This window comes from Piliocolobus tephrosceles, chromosome 15 (genome assembly GCF_002776525.5).
Source record: "Piliocolobus tephrosceles isolate RC106 chromosome 15, ASM277652v3, whole genome shotgun sequence".
In the NCBI taxonomy this organism is placed as follows: domain Eukaryota; kingdom Metazoa; phylum Chordata; class Mammalia; order Primates; family Cercopithecidae; genus Piliocolobus; species Piliocolobus tephrosceles.
In genome coordinates, this window is record NC_045448.1 from 28,766,419 (window position 1) to 28,790,367 (window position 23,949).

Consider the following 23,949-nt stretch of genomic DNA (forward strand, 5'->3'; position numbering starts at 1 on the left):
TGCCTCAAATTTGTAGACTGAGAAAAATTGTTGAAATTACTCAGAAATTGACAACTGGTTCTAGAAATGTTAACTCATCAAGGCCAGGCGCGGTGGCTCATGCCTATAATCCCAGCACTTTGGGAGGCTGAGGCAGGCAGATCACCTGACGTCAGGAGTTCAAAATCAACCTGGCCAACATGACGAAACCTCATCTCTACTAAAAATATGAAAATTCGTCAGGCTTGGTGGTGGGTGCCTGTAAACCCAGCTATTTGGGAGGCTGAGGCAGGAGAATGGCTTAAATCTGGGAGGCAGAGGTTGCAGTGAGCCAAGATCATACCACTGCATTCCAGCCTGGGTGACAGAGCAAGATTCCATCTCAAAAAATTAAAAATAAAAATAAAAATACAGTCTGTTGCCAGTTAATTTAAGGAGCATGATTTGTGTAAATTAAACTCAACTTAGCAGTATTTTCAGTGTGTAGTCAGTAGCGTTTTCAGTATGTAGCCATATAATAATAATAGATATTTTAAAAGCAAAGCAAGAAGTAAGCTCTTTGCAAAGTCTTCCATTGTCTGGTTGTTGCTCATTTAATGAAGGGTTCTGTAGTTGGATTATAATGCCCTCATCAAAGTAGTAATTGGTGTCCCTCCAAAACACATGTAGATTAATTAAAATAAAATTAAAACTTAAATAAAAGTACTTAGTGTCCCAGCTCCCTGTAGTCGTGATACTTATTAGTATATTTTGTTTCGTGAGGAGCCTTGCAAATGGCATGATTTTTAAGCCTTCAGGAGTGATGAATTTATTATTCCAATTAAGCTAAATTGTTGCCATTATAGAAAAGGTACACCAATTTTAATGTTCTAAGCAAAGTTTTAGAATAAAAATCACGACTTCCAAAACAAAACAGGGTGGTTTGAGAGTAGGGTGGGGCAGTCTTTGCCACCTTAATCTTAATTAGTATAAATGGTTCAGAATTACTTACCAATAGATGTTTTTTCTTCTGACATTTCCTTTAACAGGTGGTGGAAGATGGATATGAATTTTTTGCTAAACGACAGTTGGTAACCTTATTTTCAGCCCCAAATTACTGTGGCGAGTTTGATAATGCTGGTGGAATGATGAGTGTGGATGAAACTTTGATGTGTTCGTTTCAGGTATGATGTAAACATAAATATATAAAAACTAGAAATCTAATAAAAACTATTATCAGAATTCCTTTTAAATTTGGTAACTTTCCTTGAGCGAGTGTTGAAAGTCTATTTAATTCAGACTCAAGTGATTACCACTCAAAAACTCATTAGATAGTTCTGTTTTCAGTCACAAAGTTTCCAGCATTTGTGGTATATATCAAATACCGTTTTAGGGAACCTAAGTTATGTCAGTCATTCTTGGTTCAGATGTTTAAATTGTTAAAATTCCTGTATGACCTGTTGAATAATGGCTTACTAAAAGAATGTGAATGTAATGAAAGTTTAGGCTTTTGTTTTCTTTTGCAAAGTAAATGGGTGGAACAGACACTGGGAAAAGAGAATTACAAACTCGGATGAAAATAAAGTAAAATAGTTCTCCGGCTGGGTGCCATGGCTCACGCCTGTAATCCCAACACTTTGGAAAGCTGAGGTGGGTGGATCATGAAGTCAGGAGATCAAGACCATCCTGGCTAACACTGTGAAACCCCATCTCTACTAAAAATACAAAAAAAATAAGCCGGGCGTGGTGGCACACACCTGTAGTCCCAGCTACTTGGGAGGCTGAGGCAGGAGAATGGTGTGAACCCACGAGGCGGAGGTTGCAGTAAGCCGAGATCACGCCACTGCACTCCAGCCTGGGCAACAGAGCAAGACTTGGCCTCAAAAAAAAAAAAAAAAAAAAAAAAAAAAAGTTTCCTAAGGGAAAAAACTTTCAAAATAATATTAAACTCCCCATTTATGTCATAGGAACATTTTTTTTTTTTATAATGCTCAGATTCTTTTTTTTTTTTTTTTTTTGATACATGACATGGTATCAATCAAATCCAGAGTCAGCCACAGTCACATCAACTTTTTCCAGCATTTTTGCTAATTTACTGGAGTCTGAATTATAGAGCTTTTGGCCATAATCATAATCTGTCACTTAATATTTTTCTTTTTCAGTATTGGACAGATTGTGCTTAAAGACATTGTGCTTAAAAACATTCTAAATTAAGAACAATCTAGAGTTTTTTGTTTGTTTTTGAGGAAGCACATTGTATACCATGTACGGGGGTTCACCTTTGCTCACTTTTGTTGTAATTTATATATGCTACTAGGTTCAGGGGGTACATGTGCAGATTTGTTCCATGTGTAAATTACATATTGCTGAGGTTTGGTATATAAATGATCTTATCTCCCAGGTAGAGAGCATAGAGTTTTTCATTTCACACCCCTCCTCACCCTTTCCACTCTAGTAGTACCCAGTATCTATTGTTGCCGTCTTTATGTCCATGTTTACCCAGTGTTTAGCTCCTGCTTATGAGTGAGAAAATGTGGTATTTGATTTTTCTCTTCCTGCATTAATTGGCTTAGGATTAAAGGCCTCCAGCTGCATCCATGTTGCTGCAAAGGACCTGATTTCCTTCCTTTTTATGGTCATGTAGTATTCCATAGTGTATATGTACCACATTTTCTTTATCCAGTTCACTGTTGATGAACATCTAGGTTGATTACATGTCTTTGCTATTGTGAATAGTGCTGTGACTGACATACAAGTGCTTGTCTTTTTTTGTACCTACCCAAAGTAGTGGGATTGTTGGGTCAAATGGTGGTGGTTTCAAGTTCCTTGAGAAATCTACACACTGCTTTCCACAATGGCTGAACTAATTACACTCCCACCAGCAATGTTTGAACATTCCTTTTTCTCCGCAAGCTTGCTGACATCTATTATCTTTTAGCTTTTTATTAATGGCCATTCTGACTGATGTGAGACAATATCATGTGGTTTGATTTACATTTATCTAATGATTAGTGATAGCATTTTTTCATACATTGGTTGGCTGCATGTTTGTTTTTTGAGAAGTGTCTGTTCTTGTCCTTTGCCCATTTTTAATGGGATTGTTTTTTTGCTTGTTGAATTAAGTTCCTTATAGAGTCTGGATATTAGACCTTTGTTGGATGCATAGTTTGTATTTTCTCTCATTCTATAGGTTATCTGTTTATTCTGTTGATAATTTATTTTGCTGTGCAGAAGCCTTTTAGTTTATTTTGGTCCCACTTGTCAATCATTGTTTTGGTCGCAGTTGCTTTGGGGGACTTGGTCATAAATTATTTCCCAAGGCCAGTGTCCAGAATGGTATTTCCTAGGTTTTCTTCTAGGATTTTTATAGTTTGAGGTCTTATATTTAAATCTTTAATCCATCTTGAGTTAATTTTTGTATATGGTGAAAGGGGTCCAGTTTCAGTCTTCTGCATATGGCTAGCCAGTTATCCTAGCACCGTTTATCAAGTAGTCTCTTCCCCATTGCTTGTTATTGTTGACCTTGTTCAAGATTAGATGTTTGCAGGAGTACAGCTGTATTTCTGACTGCCTCCATCCTATTCCATTGGTTTATATGTCTGTTTTGGTACCAGTATGCTGTTTTGGTTACCCTAGCCTTAAAGTATACCTTGAAGTTGGGTAGTGTGATGCTTCTGGCTTTGTTCTTTTTGCTTAGGATACTTTGGCTATTCAGGCTCTTTTTCAATTTCATACGAATTTTAGAAAAGTTTTTTTCTAATGCTGTGAAAAATGACATTGGTAGTTTGATAGAAAGAGCATTGAATCTGTAAACTGCTTTCGGCAGTATGGACATTTTAACAATATTGATTCTTCTATCCATGAGCATGGAATGTTTTTCCATTTGTTTGCATCATATCTGATTTCTCTGAGCAGTGCTTTATAGTTGTAGAGATCTTTCACCTCCTCGGTTAGCTGTATTCCTTGGTAATCTTTTTGTGGCTATTGTAAATGCAGTTCTTGATTTGGCTCTCAGCTTGGATGTGTTTGGTGTATAGAAATGCTACTGGTTTTTATACATTGATTTTGTATCCTGAAACTTTATCAAAGTTGTTTATCAGTTCTAGGCACGTTTTGGCAGAGTCTGGGGTTTTCTTTGTATAGAATCATTATCGTCAGTAAAGATAGTTTATCTTCCTCTCTTCTTATTTGGATGCCTTTTATTTCTTTATCTTGCCTGATTACTCTGGCAGGGACTTTCAGTACTCTGTTGAATGAGAGTGGTGAGAATGGTCATCTTTGTCTTTTGTTCCAGTTCTCAAAGGGAATGCTTCCAGCGTTTCCCTTTTTAGTACGATGTTGGCTGTGGGTTTGTCAGATGGCTCTTACTATTTTGAGGTATGTTTCTAATTTTTCAATGCCTAACTTGTTGAGGGTTTTTAACATGAAAGGATGTTGAGTTGTATTGAAAGCCTTTCTGCATCTATTGAGATGATCATATGGTGTTTTTAATTTTGTTTATGAGGTGAATCACATTGATTTGCATATGTTGAAACCTTGCACCCCAGGAATAAACCCTTCTTGATTGTGGTGAGTTAACTTTTTGATGTGTTGCTGGATTCGGTTTCAGTATTTTGTTGACAATTTTGTGTCTGTATTCATCAGGGATATTGGCCTGAGGTTTTCTTTTTTCACTGTACCTCTACTGGGTTTTGGTATTACAGTGATGCTGGCTTTGTAGACTGAGTTAGGGAGGAGGTCCTCTTCCTCGATTGTTTGGAATAGTTTCAGTAGGTTTGGTACTAGCTGTTTGTACATCTGATATAATTCAGCTGTGAATCTTTCTGGGCCAGGGCTTTTTTGGTTTATAGATTTTTTTATTACTGATTCAATTTTGGAACTTGTTATTGTTCTGTTCAGGATTTTAATTTCCTCCTGGTTCAATCTTGGGAGTTTGTGTGTGTTTCTATGAATTTATTCATTTTTTTGGGAGGTTGTGTTTCTCTGAATTTATTCATGTCTTGGGAGGTCGTGTGTTTCTATGAATTTATTCATTTTTTTGGAGGGTGTGTGTTTCTGTGAATTTATTCATTTCTTCTAGGTTTTCTAGTTTGTGTGCACAGGTGTTTATAATCTCAAGATATTTTGTATGTCTGTGGGGTTGGTTGTAATGTCACCTTTGTCATTTCAGATTGCGCTTATTGGGATCTTTTCTTAATCTAGTTAGCAGTCTATCTTATTTATTCTTTTGAAGAACTAACTTTTGGTTTCAACATTTACATTTTAAAAAGAAGCCAGTTTTAGCTTTAGTGTGCTACTACAGATCATTCTTGTTCACTGAGTAAAACAGCTTCAGTACTTTGCTCTTGTAAAGGCTGTTCTATGTCTTTGATGTACACACACTATATTTCTCTTAAAATGCATTGGGGCTTTCCCATTCCTCTTTCTCTTTATTGTATTATGCGGTTCCATTAGTACAATTGAATGGTAAATGGTTGCTCATTTACAAATTAAATATAGTAACCATACCTTATCCTTCCAGCAGTTGTCATAGTGGTGTTGGATTAATATCTTCTTTTCACTGAGGCACTATTATGTTCTAAATAGTTTTTTAAAAAATACTTTGTCTTTCTATACTGTTTTATTTTTGGAAAATCATGACTTTTTTATGTATAATGTAACAAGTTTTGGCAAGGATTTGGAGGCATTATAATCTTCATACATTAATGATGGGGATAGAGTTCTCATATGATGCAGCAGTTTTACTTCTAGGTGTATACCCAAGATTATGAAAACATGTTCACACAAAAACTGTTACATAAATGGGCACAACAGCATTATTTCTTATAGCTGAAAAATTCACACAATTCAGATGTCCATCAGCTACCGAATGGATAAATAAAATGTGGTACATCCATACAATGGACTGTACAACACAACTCAGCAATAAAAAGGAATGAAGGACTGATACTTCAAAACTGGTTTTGAAAACCTAAGTGAAAGAAGTCAGTCACAAAAGACCACATATTATATGATGCCAGTTATATGAAATCTTCAGAATAGGCAATTCTGTAGAGACAGATAATAGATTAGTAATTGCTTAGAGTTAGAGCAACTAACTCTAAAAGTTAGTTGGAGAGTGGAGAGCAGGAATGGGGAGTGACTGCTGATGGGAACAGGCTTTCTTTTAGGGGTGACAGAAATGTTCTAAAATTAGATTTATATCAATAAAGCTGTTTTTTAAGTAAAAAGATCTATTTATACGTAAATAATAAGGTCTGAAGAGTTTGTGACTTCTAAGTTAGTTACCCTCCTAAGTTACTATATCAGAATTATGATGACAACATAGATCTTCTGACTCTTAAACCAGTGTTCTTTTCCTCACAGCACAGATACACTAATTTTAAAAACTTTTTTACTTAAATCTAAGGATTGGATAGTTGATAGAGTTAGTGTACTTTTGTTATTAAAATATGAGTGGAATGACAAAGTTCAGACATTTGCACACTTTAAATGTAAGAAATGTTTATGGAGCTTTGCTATTCTACATTTTTATTGCACTTTTGCAGTTTATGCCATTTATTGAAAAAACTCACAATTGTAACAATTTTCTTAACTTACTGTATATGAAAGAATAACATTATTTGTTAATAATTTACTTTAAGATATTGAAACCGTCTGAAAAGAAAGCTAAGTACCAGTATGGTGGACTGAATTCTGGACGTCCTGTCACTCCACCTCGAACAGCTAATCCACCGAAGAAAAGGTGAAGAAAGGAATTCTGTAAAGAAACCGTCAGATTTGTTAAGGACATACTTCATAATATATAAGTGTGCACTGTAAAACCATCCAGCCATTTGACACCCTTTATGATGTCACACCTTTAACTTAAGGAGACGGGTAAAGGATCTTAAATTTTTTTCTAATAGAAAGATGTGCTACACTGTATTGTAATAAGTATACTCTGTTATAGTCAACAAAGTTAAATCCAAATTCAAAATTATCCATTAAAGTTACATCTTCATGTATCACAATTTTTAAAGTTGAAGAGCATCCCAGTTAAACTAGATGTGATAGTTAAACCAGATGAAAGCATGATGATCCATCTGTGTAATGTGGTTTTAGTGTTGCTTGGTTGTTTAATTATTTTGAGCTTGTTTTGTTTTTGTTTGTTTGTTTTCGCTAGAATAATGGCAAATACTTCTAATTTTTTTCCCTAAACATTTTTAAAAGTGAAATATGGGAAGAGCTTTACAGACATTCACCAACTATTATTTTCCCTTGCTTATCTACTTAGATATCTGTTTAATCTTACTAAGAAAACTTAACGCCTCATTACATTAAAAAGGAATTTTAGAGATTGATTGTTTTAAAAAACGCACATTGTCCAATCCAGTGATTTTAATCATACAGTTTGACTGGGCAAACTTTACAGCTGATAGTGAATATTTTGCTTTATACAGGAATCGCCACTGATTGGGATTTGTGCACTCTAATTTTTAACTTATTGATGCTCTATTGTGCAGTAGCATTTCATTTAACTTTAAGATAAGGCTCATTAGTATTACCCAACTAGTTGGTAATGTGATTATGTGGTACCTTGGCTTTAGGTTTTCATTCGCACGGAACACCTTTTGGCATGCTTAAATTCCTGGTAACACCTTCACCTGCATTGGTTTTCTTTCTTTTTTTTTTTTGAGTTGTTGTTGTTGTTGTTTGTTTTTAGATCAACAGTACATGAGAATCCTTTTTTGACAAGCCTTGGAAAGCTGACACTATCTCTTTTTCCTCCCTCTATACGAAGGATGTATTTAAATGAATGCTGGTCAGTGGGACATTTTGTCAACTATGGGTATTGGGTGCTTAACTGTCTAATATTGCCATGTGAATGTTGTATACGATTGTAAGGCTTATGTCACTAAAGATTTTTATTCTGATTTTTTCATAATCAAAGGTCATATGATATTGTATAGACATGCTTTGTAGTGAACTATAGTAGCAATAATTTCTGTACCTGATCAAGAGTTTATTGCAGCCTTTCTTTTCCTATTCTCTCTTTTTTTTAAGGGTTAGTATTAACAAATGGCAACGCATAGAAAAGTTAACATGAAGATTTTAGAAGGAGAGAACTTACAGGACACAGATTTCTGATTCTTTGGCTGTGACACTGTTGGATGTGATTCTAAAAGCTTTTATTGAGCATTGTCAAATTTGTAAGCTTCATAGGGATGGACATCATATCTATAATGCCCTTCTATATGTGCTACCATAGATGTGACATTTTTGACCTTAATATCGTCTTTGAAAATGTTAAATTGAGAAACCTGTTAACTTATATTTTATGAATTGGCACATTGTGTTACTTACTGCAAGAGATATTTCATTTTCAGCACAGTGCAAAAGTTCTTTAAAATGCATATGTCTTTTTTTCTAATTCCGTTTTGTTTTAAAGCACATTTTAAATGTAGTTTTCTCATTTAGTAAAAGTTGTCTAATTGATATGAAGCCTGACTGATTATTTTTTTCCTTACAGTGAGACATTTAAGCACACATTTTATTCACATAGGTACTATGTCCTTGACATATTGAAATGATTCTTTTCTGAAAGTGTTCATGATCTACATATGATGTATTAGGTTAGGTCACAAAGTTTTATCTGAGGTGATTTAAATAACTTCCTGATTGGAGTGTGTAAGCTGAGCGATTTCTAATAAAATTTTAGTTGTACTCTTTTAGTAGTCATAGTGAAGCAGGTCTAGAAAATAAGCCTTTGGCAGGGAAAAAGGGCAGTGTTGATTAATCTCAGTATTAGTTAAACCACATTAATCTGTATCCCATTGTCTGGCTTTTGTAAATTCATCCAGGTCAAGACTAAGTATGTTGGTTAATAGGAATCTTTTTTTTTTTTTTTTTTTTAAGACTAAATGTGAAAAAGTAATCACTGAGCTAATTAATATTGGTCATTAAATTTAAAGGATGGAAATTTATCATGTTTAAAAGTTATTCAAGCACTCTTAAAACCACTTAAACAGCCTCCAGTCATAAAAATGTGTTCTTTACAAATATTTGCTTGGCAACACTACTTGAAATAAATAAAACTTTGTTTCTTAGGAGAAAATTATTCTGTAATTTCAGTGTCACTAATTTATATTGTTCTTTCCTCTGATTTTTTTCAAAAAGGTTAGTGATTTTTTTGTATACAGTTTAATCCAAATGTTATGACATTCAGAAATCATTGAAACACGGTAGATATCTGTTATAATGTGGTGTATCACATGAATTATAAAGCAAAAGTTATGGTCGATTTCTATTCTTGAAAGAATGAACTACAGTGAATCCTTTGCATTTGAAGCCTTAACATGCACTACTTTAATTTTGTCCAGGGACAAATTTTAATAATCAGCAAGACTGGTTTGTGCAAAGCGTTGAGTCATCAGGTATTTAGAGCCTAGCCAACTACCCAGTATCCATGCTGCCATGTCCCTTCATTGGAAAAAGTACCTAAACATTCATGAAGTTATTATTATTTTTTTGCTGAAAAATGCTGGCAAGAAGAATTTTAAAGCTTAAAATAGGTGGTAAATTTGAAATATGAGTGTGTTCAGGAGAAACATACGCTTTTCAAAAAAATTTGTATTCAAGGCAAAGCAAGGAACATCTTGAGATATGTCTCTTAAGAATATAAAGATGTATTATTTTAAGCCAAGGAACTGAAATATATCTCAGTTTATAAATTCAGGTATATTCTTTTTGTCTCCATGGCAACCATAACTTTTGAACCAAAAAAAAATTTTTTTTACATCTTTATGCTGAAAATGTGTTTAGAGTAGGAATATGGTCAGGCTGAATTTGCTGTTGCTCCCTAACCAAATCCACCTCCTGTTTTCCTTGTGAGTCAGTGGCTAAATCAAAGATGCCCCTGAGAAGCCTGATTGTACTAGTGGCATCACTTAGAAATAGGCTGTCCCTCTTCCTAGTAGATCTCAATGTTTTATAATTTCTTAAAACAGCTGAAAATTGGGACAACATACTTTACGCAATGAATGGTAGTTAAATAGGAAATAAATTAGTTCCATATAAGTATATGCCCAGAGTTTTAATTACCTTTATAATGTTTCTTCAACAAAAGTGAAACTTAGATACAATTGTGATTGGATACTTAGATACTAAGTGAAACTTAGTGTAACAATTTTGATCTGTTAAATTGGATTTTACATGTATATTTGAATGCCAGAATTTCTAAATAAATCCCCTGGTTAGGAAATTTTAAAAGTCAAAGCTTGTTTTCTTCAACCAGTACCTTCTACATTGGTTGACTTAGACCATAAGCTTTTTAAGTTTCTCATTGTAATTTACCTTCTCATGCAGATTGCTGATGTTTTATTAAACCTTATTTTTACAAAAATGACCATAAATCTTTGCTTCTTTCCTCTTAGGGATCTTTGCTAGCTTATGTGGTTGTGAAACCTTACTTATAACACCACATAGTGTGGTGCATACAGGGTGGAAGATAGCAAGTGAACAGGGAGTGCGGGTGGGGAGGGTGTGTGCGTGTGTGTGTGTGTGTGTGTAAAAGAGAGAACAGACTAACTGCCTGAGGCTAATAGGTTCAGCATTCCTTTCAGATATTACATACAAAAAGGTGGGAACCCAAGGTCTGTGCCTGGAGGCTTTTCAATCAAGCCTGGCATAGGATCGGCAAGTTAAAGTATGTATTAATTTTTACAGCTGCCTAATCAGAATGATTCAGCAGATTTACAGGCCAAATTTTTCCTCCAAAAGCAGTGACATCACAGCTGAATATCTAGAACTTTCATAGATTATTGTACAAATTTATTAAAAGGCACACTAATTTATGGTCTGTCATGTAAACACTGATTCTCGACAAAGCCACAAAGGCAAGTAATACAGTGCAACAGAAAAAAGTAGTCCGGAGGAGTGTTTTTCTTTCTTTCTTTCTTTCTTTTTTTTTTGAGACAGAGTCTTGCTCTTGTTGCCCAGGCTGGAGTGCAGTGGCACGATCTTGGCTCACTGCAACCTCCACCTCCTGGGTTCAAGTGATTCACCTGCCTCAGCCTCCTGAGTAGCTGGGATTACAAGCACCCACTACCGTGTCCAGCTAAATTTTGTATTATTTAGTAGAGACGGGGTTTCACCATGTTGGCCAGGCTGGTCTCCAACTCCTGACCTCATGATCTGCCCGCCTTGGCCTCCCAAAGTGCTGGGATTACAGCCATGAGCCACCTCACCTGGCCAGGAGTGTTTTATTAATGTAACAAGTTTAATCTGAAGTAAGTCTTATATCTCCTAGTATATTTTTTTGGGAAAAAAAAAAAAAGCTAAGGGAACAAAACCAGAGTGTTGAAATGCTACCTCCAATATATATATAACTCAAACTGACAATTGGCATAGTTTCTGACAGTGCTGCTGCTTACCAGCAGATTATTGACAGACTGACACCTGTTCCATTCTTGAATAAATATAAACTTTGTCTCTCTAGCTCTTAGTTTAATAAAAATCCCTGAGAAGGAGGATGTGCAGGGTGGAGTTGCTGGAGAAAACTTGTCTTGTAGAAACTCATAACTACTCAATTTACCAACTTAAAAATTAGCTACGTATTAGGAAATGTAGCTTGTCACATTTAATAAGGAACTGAGATTATCAGGAAGTCTTGTGTGAGGCTCAGGATCCAACATATAACTGGACCCAGCACATATTACTGTTACCTGACTTCAATAAGAAATTTTAGAAACACAAGTCTCTGCCTTCCAGTGTAATTGCCTGAGATTTTGTAGCACATCTCTTAACTGGAGCTTCATAATTCCACTGAAATTAATTCTATTGGTCATGTTAAAGAACTAGGTTAAAAAGTCTTTATTGCTGTACTGTAAAGCCTGTTTTGCGTGGAAGACCCTGATCTGCTTTTAGCGAATTCCCCAAACTCTAGGTATGCTCACTGACAACACAAGTTGTAATCCTTTTTTTATGAGACAGGGTCTCCCTCTGTCACCCAGGCTGGAGTGCAGTGCCCGATCACAGCTCACTGAAGCCTCAGCCTCCCAGGCTCAAGTGATCCTGCCCCCTTGGCCTTCCAAAGTGCTGGGAGAATTACAGGCCACCATGCCCAGCCCATTTTAATTTTAACATATCAATTATTTGTTATACAGATCCATTAGGATGTTTCCTTTAAAACTTTGTTGTATTTGTCGACTGGGCGCGGTGGCTCACACCTGTAATCCCAGCGCTTTGGGAGGCCAAGGTGGGCCAATCACAAGGTTAAGAGATCAAGACCATCCTGGCCGATATGGTGAAACCCCATCTCTACTAAAAAAAAATCCAAAAATTGACGTGGTGGCGCACACCTGTAGTCCCAGCTACTTGGGAAGCTGAGGCAGGAGAATCACTTGAACATGGAGATTACAGTGATCCAAGATGGCACCATTGCACTCCAGCCTGGGCAACAAGAGGGAAACTCCATCTCAAAAAAAAAAAAACTTTGTTATATTTGTCTTTAAAAGCCGTAAGGCCTAGATCAGTCTTGTATGTGACTAGAATGTAGCTCCTATGGGCAGAGTTTGTTGTTGTTTTTTGTTTGTTTGTTTGAGACAGGGTCTTGCTATGGTGCCCAGGCTGGAGCACAGTGGCACAATCTCAGCTCACTGCAACCTCCTGGGCTCAAGCCATCCTTCCACCTTAGCCTGCCTAATAGCTGGGACTACAGGCATGTGCCACCACACCTGCTAATTTTTGTAGAGTGGGGTGTTTTACCATGTTGCCTAGGCTAGTCTCAAACTCTTGAGCTCAAGTGATCCGCCCACCTTAGCATCCCAAAGTGTTGGGATTACAGGCATGAGCCATTGCACCCAGGCAGGTATTTTTATCCTCTTTTGTTCACTGATTCGTATCTCCTCATTGTAGAGTGGCGCCTGCCACATAGAAGGCCTGCAGATATTTGCTTAATGAATGGCAAGTGGGTGTCAAAAATCTCTACTCGTATTACTATTTTGACACCTTGACCTGAAGAAATTAACCACAAATAATAAAATTCCAGTTTTTCTTTATCCTCATGTCTCTTGTCTCTTACGACAAGAGTGCTGAAGTCTCAAGGAGAAAATTGATTTGAGTCTGTTTGGCCAAAATAAATGGTTTATCAAAACTCTGGCCCCTACTTTGTAAAATATTGGTAAATACAAGAACTCAGCCAGACACGGTGGCTCACACCTGTAATTCCGACACTTTGGAAGGCCATGGCGGGCAGATCACTAGAGATCAGGAGTTCGAGATCAGCTTGGCTAACATGGTGAAACTCTGTCTCTACTAAAAATACAAAAATTATCCAGGCATGGTGGCACACACCTGTAATCCCAGCTACTCAGGAGGCTGAGGCAGGAGAATTGCTTGAACCTGGGAGGTGGAGGTTGCAGTGAGCCAAGATCACGCCACTGCACTCCAGCGTGGGTGACAGAGTGAGACTGTATCTCAAAAAAAAAAAAAAACCAAAGTATTCAGATACTTGAAGGAGCATTTTGCAGCTAGCACCTGACAGGCATAGTGGAGAAGTTGCCTGTTACTGAGAACAAACATCGCAAGATCCTTATGATTACTTTCTTGCCTCCCCTTTTCTGTAGTCTCCTGTTTTATTGATCTTAATGTCACCTTTGTAGTGAGCCACCTCACGTATTTTAGGAAAACTGTATAATTTGTGTAATATTTTGTCTTTCAGAATTCACCCAATAAGTATGAGCACTTAAAACTAGGAATCAAACTTGGAGAGGCTGTTGCCTCATCTAGCACAAGTGTTATGTCATACGCAGTATGGAGAAAGATCAACTATCTTTTCTGTAAGGAACAAAAAAGTTTGATACAGTGGAGAAAACTATTCTAGACAGAAAATGAATACAGTTATCTTGTTAGAATGATTGTTCTTTTTTGTTGTTGCTTTTATTTTGTTTGTTTTTTGAGACAGGGTCTCGCTCTGTCGCCCAGGCTGGAGTGCAGTGGCGCCATCTCTGCTCACTGCAGCCTCCGCCTCCTGGGTCCAAGCAATTCTCCCACCTCAGTCTCCTGAGTAGCTGGGATAACAGGCGCACCAGAGCACCCGGCTAATTTTTGCATTTTTAGTAGAGATGGGGTTTCACTTGATGTCAGGTGATCCACCCACTTCGGCCTCCCAAAGTGTGCTGATACAGGCGTGAATCACCGTGCCCTGGCAATTGTTCCATTTTTAATACTTCTCAGAGTTTTTAATCTCTTTAACTTAGAAGAACAGTCACCCAGGCTGAATACGTGGTCTCAGCGCAGAATTACATAAAAGAAATTTGGCCCAATTTGTCTCAAAGGCCCTTACAACTCCATCAAGTAAGAGAGGGAAGGGATATTGCATGAACGTAGCAACTATCCCTGCGTTCAAGTGGTTTAGGAGGTTGGGTAGAACCATTTACTAGAAAAGGATGCTGAAAAGAAAATCTGGAGCTGTCTTCTCTGTCACACTTCAAAAGATCATCTAGTCAGAGAAAGCCTAAAAAGAAGTTGTCAAGATGTAAACTAATGGGAACTCTTAAAATTGGTAACACTGCTTGGAAAATGAATTTAGCATTTATAACCTTTTAAAGTTGAACATGTGCATGCCCTACAACTCATCAACTTCACTTTAAAGCATTTATAGAAAAAGTGCACCATGGTGCATACACAAGCAAAGTAGTCAAAATATTTGATTTTCAGTCGTAGACATTCACCAATCAGACCAGCAGTTAATCAGAACTTATACGGCCTTGCAGAGGCATTGCTCATGGCATTCACAGTAGCAGAAGGATCCAAATGCCCCCCCAAAAATGACCCAAATGCCCATTGACAGGAGCATTGGAATATTATGGTGTATTTCTAGAACAGAAGGCAATAATGAAAATGATTCACAGTATTATGGATTAGCATGGCTAACCCTATGAGGAATACTGAGGTTGAAGAGTTCACAAATAAAAGTTGTGTTTTAGGATACACAAAGAAAAGAGAATGGGAAACAGTTGCCTCCTGGGAATCCTAATGGGAGAAGGAGGAGCATACAGAATCTCAACAGTATTGTTGATGTCCTGTCTCTTGCATGTTAGGTTCATGTGTTTTGGTAGGTGGTGGTTTCACAAGTTTTTATTATGTCTCAGCCGCCACTTATGCTACATGTATTGTTTTGTACATTTTTAAAGTATGTATATGATCCGATTTATATATAATTGTATCTGTATACACAAACATTTTTATTTCAAAAAGCTGGTTAATAAGATTACATAAATGAGAATTTCAGGAAATGCTACGGGAATTCAAGAGCGGCACACAGCCTGCACTTACTAAGCACTCAAATGATGATGAGCTGTTTAATTTAAGCTGGGTCTCAAAGGGTGGATACCAGACAAATTTTAAATGAGAGTGAAGAGAGCACACCACAATATATGCAAGGTCAAAGAAGTGGGAAAGTTCAAAACATTCAGAGAAACACAAGTATGAGTGTTTCATTCTTACTGGATAATAGGAGATACATTTAGGAAAAGGGAGTTAGGAAAGTAGAATGGGGACAACCTGGAGGCACTGCAGGACACAGTGCAGGAGATGATCAAGTTATGGACAATCAATGCTTTTTTAGTGGGGAAAAGCCATGCTTAGAGACAAAGGAATAAATTGTTCAGTTAAATGTTTGAGTTCTCCTCATCCAATCCCAGGTCAAATGAAAAGAGGCAAGAAGGAAGCTAGCTAATAACACCTGCTATGGCCCAGTGCACTGCTAGTTTGCTCACTATCAAATTTGTCCCAGACGCTTTTACAGAGTAGGTGGTATCACCCTACTTTTACATTTAATGAGAGGTGTTGGGGTTAAATGATTTGACCATGTTCACACAGCTAGTAAAATGGTAGTACCTGAATTCAAACCAAGTCGCGCGGTGGCTCAAGCCTGTAATCCCAGCACTTTGGGAGGCCGAGACGGGCGGATCACGAGGTCAGGAGATCGAGACCATCCTGGCTAATACGGTGAAACCCCGTCTCTAATAGAAAATACAAAAATCTAGCCGGGCGAGGAGGCGGGCGCCTGTAGTCTCAGCTACTCGGGAGGCTGAGACAGGAGAATGGCGTGAATCCGGGAGGCGGAGCTTGCAGTGAGCTGAGATCCGGCCACTGCACTCCAGCCTGGGCGGCAGAGCAAGACTCCGTCTCAAAAAAAAAAAAAAAAAAAAAAAAACTCAGGAATGAGAACACTCAAGAAGGCTTAGTTGGTAGTCACCCTTTACTTGATGTCAAAACTTAATAAGCTGCTTCCCCGATAGCTCAATGAATATTTACGTGTATTTGCTGGCTTTTATATGCAAGTTTCACGTTTCCTTTGTGAAGATTTTAGGATCCTAAAGAACCTTCTCATAATTGTATTTTGTGCATTATGCAGCCACATGCATTTCCCTCATGGCACAACTCACTGTGCCTTGTATTTTAGTCGTGTCCATATCTGTCTAGCTTGGAAGCTCTAGAAAGGTAAGGCCGTGTTGTCTTCATCATTGTGGTACTCGCCATGCCTCTGTGTTTCTCATGGAGTGGACATTCCTTGTTTAGTAGATATTTTATACTCGAGGCTGGAAATTAATCATCACAGCACCCGTACCTTGCAAAAACAAGGGGAGGAACAGGGAGAAGTCAGGAAGGATCCTTAGGGAAAAACCAGAGGAATGAAGCTGGAAGCACCCATTTTCCTCAAGATTTTCACAACCAGTCGATGCTTCTTGGCCCATTCTCCCATTTATAGGCCGGGGAGAAATAGTCAAAGGCACATATAAGGAAAAGTTGGCTCCTCCTTGTACTTGTAGGTGAATTTGCCATTGTTGTGCTGTGTGTGGAAGCACAAGAAGGAAGGAATTAACTCGTTCTTCACAACTGCTGATTGAGGAGCTATTTGCTGGAAGTACCACAAGTAGGCAGAGCCAGGTTGCCTTTTAAGAGTAATCGTTGTATTAGCCAAAAAATCTGGAAGCAATCCAAATATTGAAATGACTTAAATGGTCCATCCACTCTGGAATATTAAGCAGTCATTGAAAATGTATAGAAAGACTAGCAACATGAAAAAAGCCGTGATATGGAGACAAAAAAAAAAAAAAAATAGTTACACTGGGTGTGGTGACTTAGGACTGTAATCCCAGTGGGAGGATCGCCTGAGTCCAGGAGTTCAAGGCCAGCCTGGGCCACATAGAAGGACTCTGCTCTACAAGGAATGTTTAAAAATTAGGCGGGCGTGGCGGCACCTGTGGTCCCAGCTACTCAGGAGGCTGAGGCAGGAGAATCGCTTGAACCCGGGAAGCAGAGGTTGCAGTGAGCCGAGATCGTGCCACTGCTCCAGCTTGGGCGACAGAGCGAGACTCCGTCTCAAAAGAAAAAAAAAGCCGGTTTTACCTTAGAGACATAAGGATGGGGGGATCAAAAAGCTGTGAAGACTTTTTATTTGCTCATTCGACATGCATGTATTAAGCACCCAGTTGGCCAAAGGCTAGGACAAAGCCAAAAATATCACTGCTGCAGATTCACAGTTACAATAGAATGGCCCCTTCTCCCCAGAAGCCACCGCATTCACACGTTGTGCTTTTCTCAGTTCAAGCGGCCTCTTCCTTTTGAGTAACCCGGGTAACCGCGCTGTGCCCGCGTGTGCCGGGTGGGGAGGGGACGCCGCAGCCCCAGCCCCGCGGGCCCTGGTTGTCTAGTCGAAGGGAAGTAAACGGCCCCAACGCAAGCCTGACTGCGAGACGTGCCCAACGGGGGTAGGTCGAATGAGGAGGGTTGTGTGAGTTTTGCGCGGGCGAGCGGGATAACGGAAGACGGAGGCCGGCGGCCGAGGCTCGGGCGGGTAGGGGCGGGGTTCGCCGGCGCGCACTCCCAGCCAGGCACCGCCCCCTCGGCCTGCTCTGCGCGCTGATTGGCCCCTGCCGGTCTCGCGCTCCCTCGCTCCGGGTTGGCGGGAGACCTTCGAGCGGTTACCGCTGCTGGCGAGCTATCGGCGAGCAACCGTCTGAGGCCCGGAGCGCTGCGGCCGAGGCTTGACCGCCGCTGCCCGGCCCTCTCCCGCGCAACCCCGGGCTTCCGCAGGTACCTGTGCTCGCCCCCGGGAAGGGCCTCGCAGGCGAATCTCCAGTTTCGAGTGTGCCTGGTCCCTGGGTTCGCTCGCCGGCGACCCCACCGTTCGCCTTAGATGAGAAGGCGGTGCTCCAGCCTGGTCCTCACGCCGCCTCCCGTGGGCGCCCTCAGCTGCCTTCGCGGCGACGACACACGCGCTCCCCACAGCGGGCTCTAGCTGCGGGGCCTGGCGAGGGAAGCAGTGGCCGCGCAGGTTGGGGCGTTGGCCGCCCTCTGCCAGGCGGCGTAGCGGGTGGAGGTTCCATGGGGAGGACGGGCAGGGCCCAGACCGGAGGCTGCTCCTGAAGCTCCGCCGCCTGCTCAGAGGGAGGGCCCTGGGCAGGAGCTCCCGTCTCCACGTGTGCCCGCCGCCTTTATTGTGGGAGGAATGGAGATTTAGGGGTCTTTTAAATAAATCCTGCCTCCTTATGTCCCATTAAACACCTCTTTTTGCCCCCAAGATCGTCTGCCCCAGAATCTTGAGATCTGAGGTGCTGTGCCTCAGTACCAGGCCCTTAGCCCATGTCTCAGAATTCACGAAGATTCTCTTACATGACATCCGGTAGGACTGGAGTCCCCCTAGTCTCAACCTTTTAAAAAGCCTTATACCGAGTTGGGCGGATCCTTGAGGCCAGGATTCGAGAGCAGCCCGCAGCGAAAACCCCGTCTCTACAAAAAAAAAAAAAAAAAAAAAAAAAAAAAAAAAAAAATTGGCTGGGCATGGTGGCGGCACCTGTAGTCCCAGCTACTTGGCAGGCTGAGGCGGGAGAATCGCATGAACCCGGGAGGCGGAGGTTGCAGTGAGCTGAGATAAAACCCGTTTCTACAAAAAATAATTTTTTAAAAAATTAGCCAGGCATGGTGGTGGGCGCCTGTAATCCCAGCTACTCGGGAGGCTGAGGTGGGAGAATCGCTTGAACCCGGGAGGCAGAAGTGGCAGTGAGCCGAGATCGCCTTATAGCTGGGGTTAGCTGGTTTTGTTTTCTTGGCAAGGTGACGATAAGTAATACTAGAGTGCTATGTGTCAAGTGTTTTATACATGATTTTATTTAATATTTAAAACTGATTTACTGGTTAAAGAATATGGGACTTTGATGTCAGTTCTGCATTCAAATTCTAGCTTTATCACTTACTAATTATGAGCCTTTGGGAAATTTAACTTCTCTAAGCCTCAAATTTCTTATCTAGAAAATAGGATAAAATAATACCTACCACATAGAGATGTTTTGAGAGTTAAATGAGATAATGCATATAACACATTCATCAGTGTCTGGCACATATTCTCTGTGTGTGACTGCACTCATAAGGAAGTTAAGGCTTACTTGCCTGTCCTAACTGAGTTGCCAATGGATATTGCTATTAGGTTTTCCATATAGCCAAATGAATACCCAAACAACTTATGCTTGTTTCATTTTATGGCTGTGAACCACCACCCTTTATATTACCCCCCAGAGAAGAGGTTATTTCAGATGCCTCTAGAATTTTTGTGATATACTTACCAAAAAAAGAAAAACGAAGAAAAAAATCCCAGACATCCTATTCAAGTATGAATTCTGGTATGATTTTTTTAATGTCCATGGAGCCCATATAAAGATTAATTGAAGCTGGCCACGCGTGGTGGCTCACGCTGTAATCCCAGCGCTTTGGGAGGCCGAGGCTGGCCGATCACCTCAGGTCAGGAGTTGGAGACCAGCCTAACCAACATGGTGAAACCCCGTCTCTACTAAAAATACAAAAATTAGTGGGGCGTGGTGGCGGGCGCCTGTAATCCCAACTACTCGGGAGGCTGAGGCTGGAGAATCGCTTGAACCCAGGGAGCAGAGGTGGCAGTGAGCCGAGATCGAGTTATTGCACTCCAGCCTGGGTAACAAGAGTGAAACTCTGTCTCAATAATAATAATAGTAAAATTAAAATCATTAAAGGATTTTACCTGATGAGCATAGTTTCTCCTACTTCTCCTTCTTTCCCCATCTCTTACCCTTCCGAAAATGGCTCATGGCTCTTTTTTTTTTTTTTTTTTTTTTTTTTTTGAGACGGAGTCTCGCTCTGTCGCCCAGGCTGGAGTGCAGTGGCCGGATCTCGGCTCACTGCAAGCTCCGCCTCACGGGTTTATGCCATTCTAGCCTCCCGAGTAGCTGGGACTACGGGCGCCTGCCACCTAGCCCGGCTAGTTTTTTTGTATTTTTTAGCAGAGACGGAGTTTCACCGTGTTAGCTAGGATGGTCTCAATCTCCTGACCTCGTGATCCGCCCATCTCGGCCTCCCAAAGTGCTGGGATTACAGGCTTGAGCCACCGCGCCCGCAGCTCATGTTTTAATTTTGGTTTTTGTTCTTTTCTTCTTGCTTGCTCTATCAGAACTCTCATTCTCTTAGTATATCTAAACGAAGAGCAAAATTAAAAGATACCCCTAGGTAGAAATTGACCAAGACTAGCATTGATAGCTTCTCTCCTTCAGCTTGTTCTACGCAACTTTCCTGTCAGTGTTTGCTTATTAATGTCAATGAAGCTCCTCTTGGGGAATTTCAGACATTTTCTTCTCATTCAGTTTTCTGAAACTGTATATGAAATATCCCGATACATACATAACATACATAAGGGAATAGTGTAAAGACACCTACTGTGGACATATTTTACCTTTTTGATTGATAGAAAATTTGGATTATATTTTTTACCTTTTTGATTGATAGAAAATTTGGATTATATTTTATGATATATCCATGGTTGTTTTAATATAAAAGCACTATTTTAGGTTACTTAGCATTGAGTAAAACTTATCTTCTGGAATATGTGCCACAGTTATTTTGTGTTCTGGTACATTCCACCCAAGTCTAGCCCCAACACTCAAATTTGAAGCAGAATTCTTAGCCACGGTACTACTATACCACTGATAAGTCCACACTAGAATTTGAGAAGCCTGACTACTGTTTAGTTTCTTCTATCTGAATTTAAGGCTGCTCTTACTTTAAAAAAAAATATGCAGATGAAGCCTCCAGCTGTCTCCCAGATGAGGTGGGCAGGAAAGAGCAGAAAGTTCTTACTCAAGTCTCAAGACTCAATTTATCACCTCTTCCTCTTTCTATGGAGTTTATAACCCGCACCCCAAGTACATAATTGCCTTCAATTTGGCAGGACTTTAGGATCTAGGAAGAAAGATGGGATGAGAGGAGCAATTAGATAAGTATAATTTCCTCTGCCTAATTCTTCAAAATATAGCCCTGTACTGTCTAATGTGGTAGCCACTGGCCACTTGTGGCTATTAAACACTTGAAACTGAATAATTTAATTTTTACTTTAAAAACTGAAGGAACATATTTTTCTCTTACAAATTACTTCATTTTTAAAAATAGGACTGCATTTCATTTTTACTGTTGAAAAATTAGTATCAGAACTGGCATTTGTATGTAAGCATATTCATCTAAAGTAACAACAAAAAGAAAAGAATTGAGATATACTTTAAGAGGAAAACACGCAGCAGATTTCAAAGACAGAATGTGAACTATCTCATTAATTTTTATATTGATTACATGTTAAAATGGTATTTTGGACATAATGGGTTACATAAACTTTATTATTAAAAGTTATTTTATCTGTTTTGTTTTGTAAGGTGGCTCTAAAAATACAAAATTACATATGCGGCTTACATTACATTTTGGACAGTGCTGCTCTAACCTTACTATATCCAGTCTTATTTTCCAGTCCTTCCTTCAGCAGGGAAATTTCTGAGGGTCAGGAAGGGGAATCTATACCTCACTCCTTGAACACCAAGGGAGGCATGGCTGCCTGAGTCGCTGTGAGGTTGCATTCAGAGGTTCTCAGTAGGGTCCTAGAGTAGTTTCCTGTGTTGCCTATTCATACCTCCATTTCCCATTACCCTAGAAATATTTGACCACAAAAATAATACTAAATGTAGTAATTATGTGAACTATTCACCACCAAAGAAGGTGATGATTATGTATATTATTAAATATTGATAGATAAACTTTGTCTCAGATTTTATTAGATTATAACAACATACATTCATATACACTTATAATCAGTCACTCAAATAGCTTTGTCATACACTTACAACTTTAAAAATTAGAACAGGCCAATCAGTCATGGTGGCTCAAGCCTATATAATTCCTGCACTTTGGGAGGCTGAGGCAAGAGGATGGCTTGAGCTCGGCAGTTTGAGACCAGCCTGGGCAACATAGTGAGACCTCATCTCTACAAAAATTTAAAAAATTTGCCAGGTGTGGTGGCATACACCTGTGGTCCCAGCTACAATGGAGGCTAAGGTGGGAGGATCACTTGAGCCCAGGAGGTCGAGGCTGCAGTGAGCTATAATCATGCCAGCATACTCCTGTCTGGGTGACAGAGCAAGACCCTGTCTCAAACACACACACATACATGAGAAAAAAAGGAAAACAGAAAAGTAAGTAAAACAAAAATTAGACCAATTTATGAAAGGCCTTCAAAGCTCATCTTCATTTTGCTAGAATTGCTTTCAACTTTTCAATCAATACCAATAAATGCTTATTGAATAAGTGAATTTTATAATATATCAAGGAATTTACCAATAAAGAGATATGGGGTTTTGTGTGTGTGTAGGTGTAGGGGGGTGCTTTGTAATATAATACTTGATATTGATCATAAGTTCTGGAAATAGTTTTCCTTGTTTATAAAAAATTTGAGGTGGCATATAACAACCATATAATAAAATTATGTCAATTCAAGCAGAATAGAAAAAATTAGCAGGAAAAAAGAAGACCACAAATAAATTATGAAGTCAGCATCATTTCTATAATTAACTTTCAAATTTGGTTGAGTTCTGTAGCCAAAGCAAAATGGCATACAGTATCTTATTATTTGGGAAGAGGATGTCTATTTGTTACTCAAAGGAAGCATAGCTTTTCCTAGCACTGAATTTCAAAAGCAATTTTTAATGGGAGTCACTGTCACAAATAACATTTTAATGACAAGTTCAGTAACATTTTATATGACTGCATATGGTAGTATCATCCAGTTGTTTTTATATGAAATGAATGTGTGTGATGAATAATTGTATGTTTTATTTTTACAGGAATATTGGGAAACCAAAATGAGGCACAATCAGATGTGTTGTGAGACACCACCTACTGTCACTGTTTATGTAAAATCAGTTTCAAATAGATCATATCAGCCTAAAAAGCGCATTACTATGAAGCGTCCTATTTTTAAAGATAATTGGCAAGCATTTGAAAGAAATACACATAACAACAAATCTAAAAGCCCCAAAGGACCTTGTCTGGTTATACAGCGTCAGGATATGACTGCTTTCTTTAAATTATTTGGTAGGTTTAAAATATTGTAATAGTGGTAATTATAAAGTACTAAAAACCTAGAATGTAAACTTCTAATTGTTTTCATGCTAATCAAAGAGGATATCATTATTTTTATATTAAATTTCCCATCTCCAACCAAATTTGTTTTTGTTTTACTTAGTCTTTTTTTTTTTCAATGTTGGGTTCTTGTTTACTTTGTTTCCTTACGGATTAAAAATTCATACTCATCTAGCTTCTAGACTGCTTAAATCCAAATGTCAAATGTAAATTCTGGGCAATTCAACTTCATAGCCCATGGCATGAGTTTTGTTTGACCTAAAGTTAAATACTACATAAAGACTCAGGTGAGCTAACTGACCCAGTTGGACTGGGCCTAAGGGGTTTCTAGGACTTTCTCTGCTAAACCCAAGAAAACTAGGAAGCTTAGTCACACTAGAGAAGTTTCAGGATAACAGTTTGGGAACATTGTTAAAAATTAACTATGTTTTATCATGTCCATATAATGAAACTGAATTTGAATTTGTTTAGGTTATGAGACAGTGCTACTTTGCTGATACATTTCTTCACATTGGCAAA

General features: G+C 39.0%; 2 protein-coding genes across 4 annotated transcripts in view; both read left to right on the forward strand.

Moving 5' to 3' along the window:
• PPP1CB (protein phosphatase 1 catalytic subunit beta) overlaps nucleotides 1-10,345 on the forward strand; it is a 52,515-nt gene extending 42,170 nt beyond the window's left edge. For all 3 annotated transcript variants that reach the window (XM_023217272.2, XM_023217270.2, XM_023217271.2), the window contains exons 8-9: nucleotides 1,008-1,142; nucleotides 6,603-10,345. In XM_023217272.2, coding sequence (XP_023073040.1) covers nucleotides 1,008-1,142; nucleotides 6,603-6,707 — 240 coding nt within the window. In that variant the 3' untranslated portion in view covers nucleotides 6,708-10,345. The remainder of the gene's footprint in view (nucleotides 1-1,007; nucleotides 1,143-6,602) is intronic.
• Nucleotides 10,346-13,419: 3,074 nt separating this feature from the next.
• The window catches only part of SPDYA (speedy/RINGO cell cycle regulator family member A), a 43,518-nt gene continuing 32,988 nt past the window's right edge, over nucleotides 13,420-23,949 (forward strand). The window contains exons 1-2 of the mRNA XM_023217278.1: nucleotides 13,420-13,778; nucleotides 23,133-23,382. Of these exons, the coding sequence (XP_023073046.1) occupies nucleotides 23,151-23,382 (232 nt within the window). The 5' untranslated portion in view covers nucleotides 13,420-13,778; nucleotides 23,133-23,150. The remainder of the gene's footprint in view (nucleotides 13,779-23,132; nucleotides 23,383-23,949) is intronic.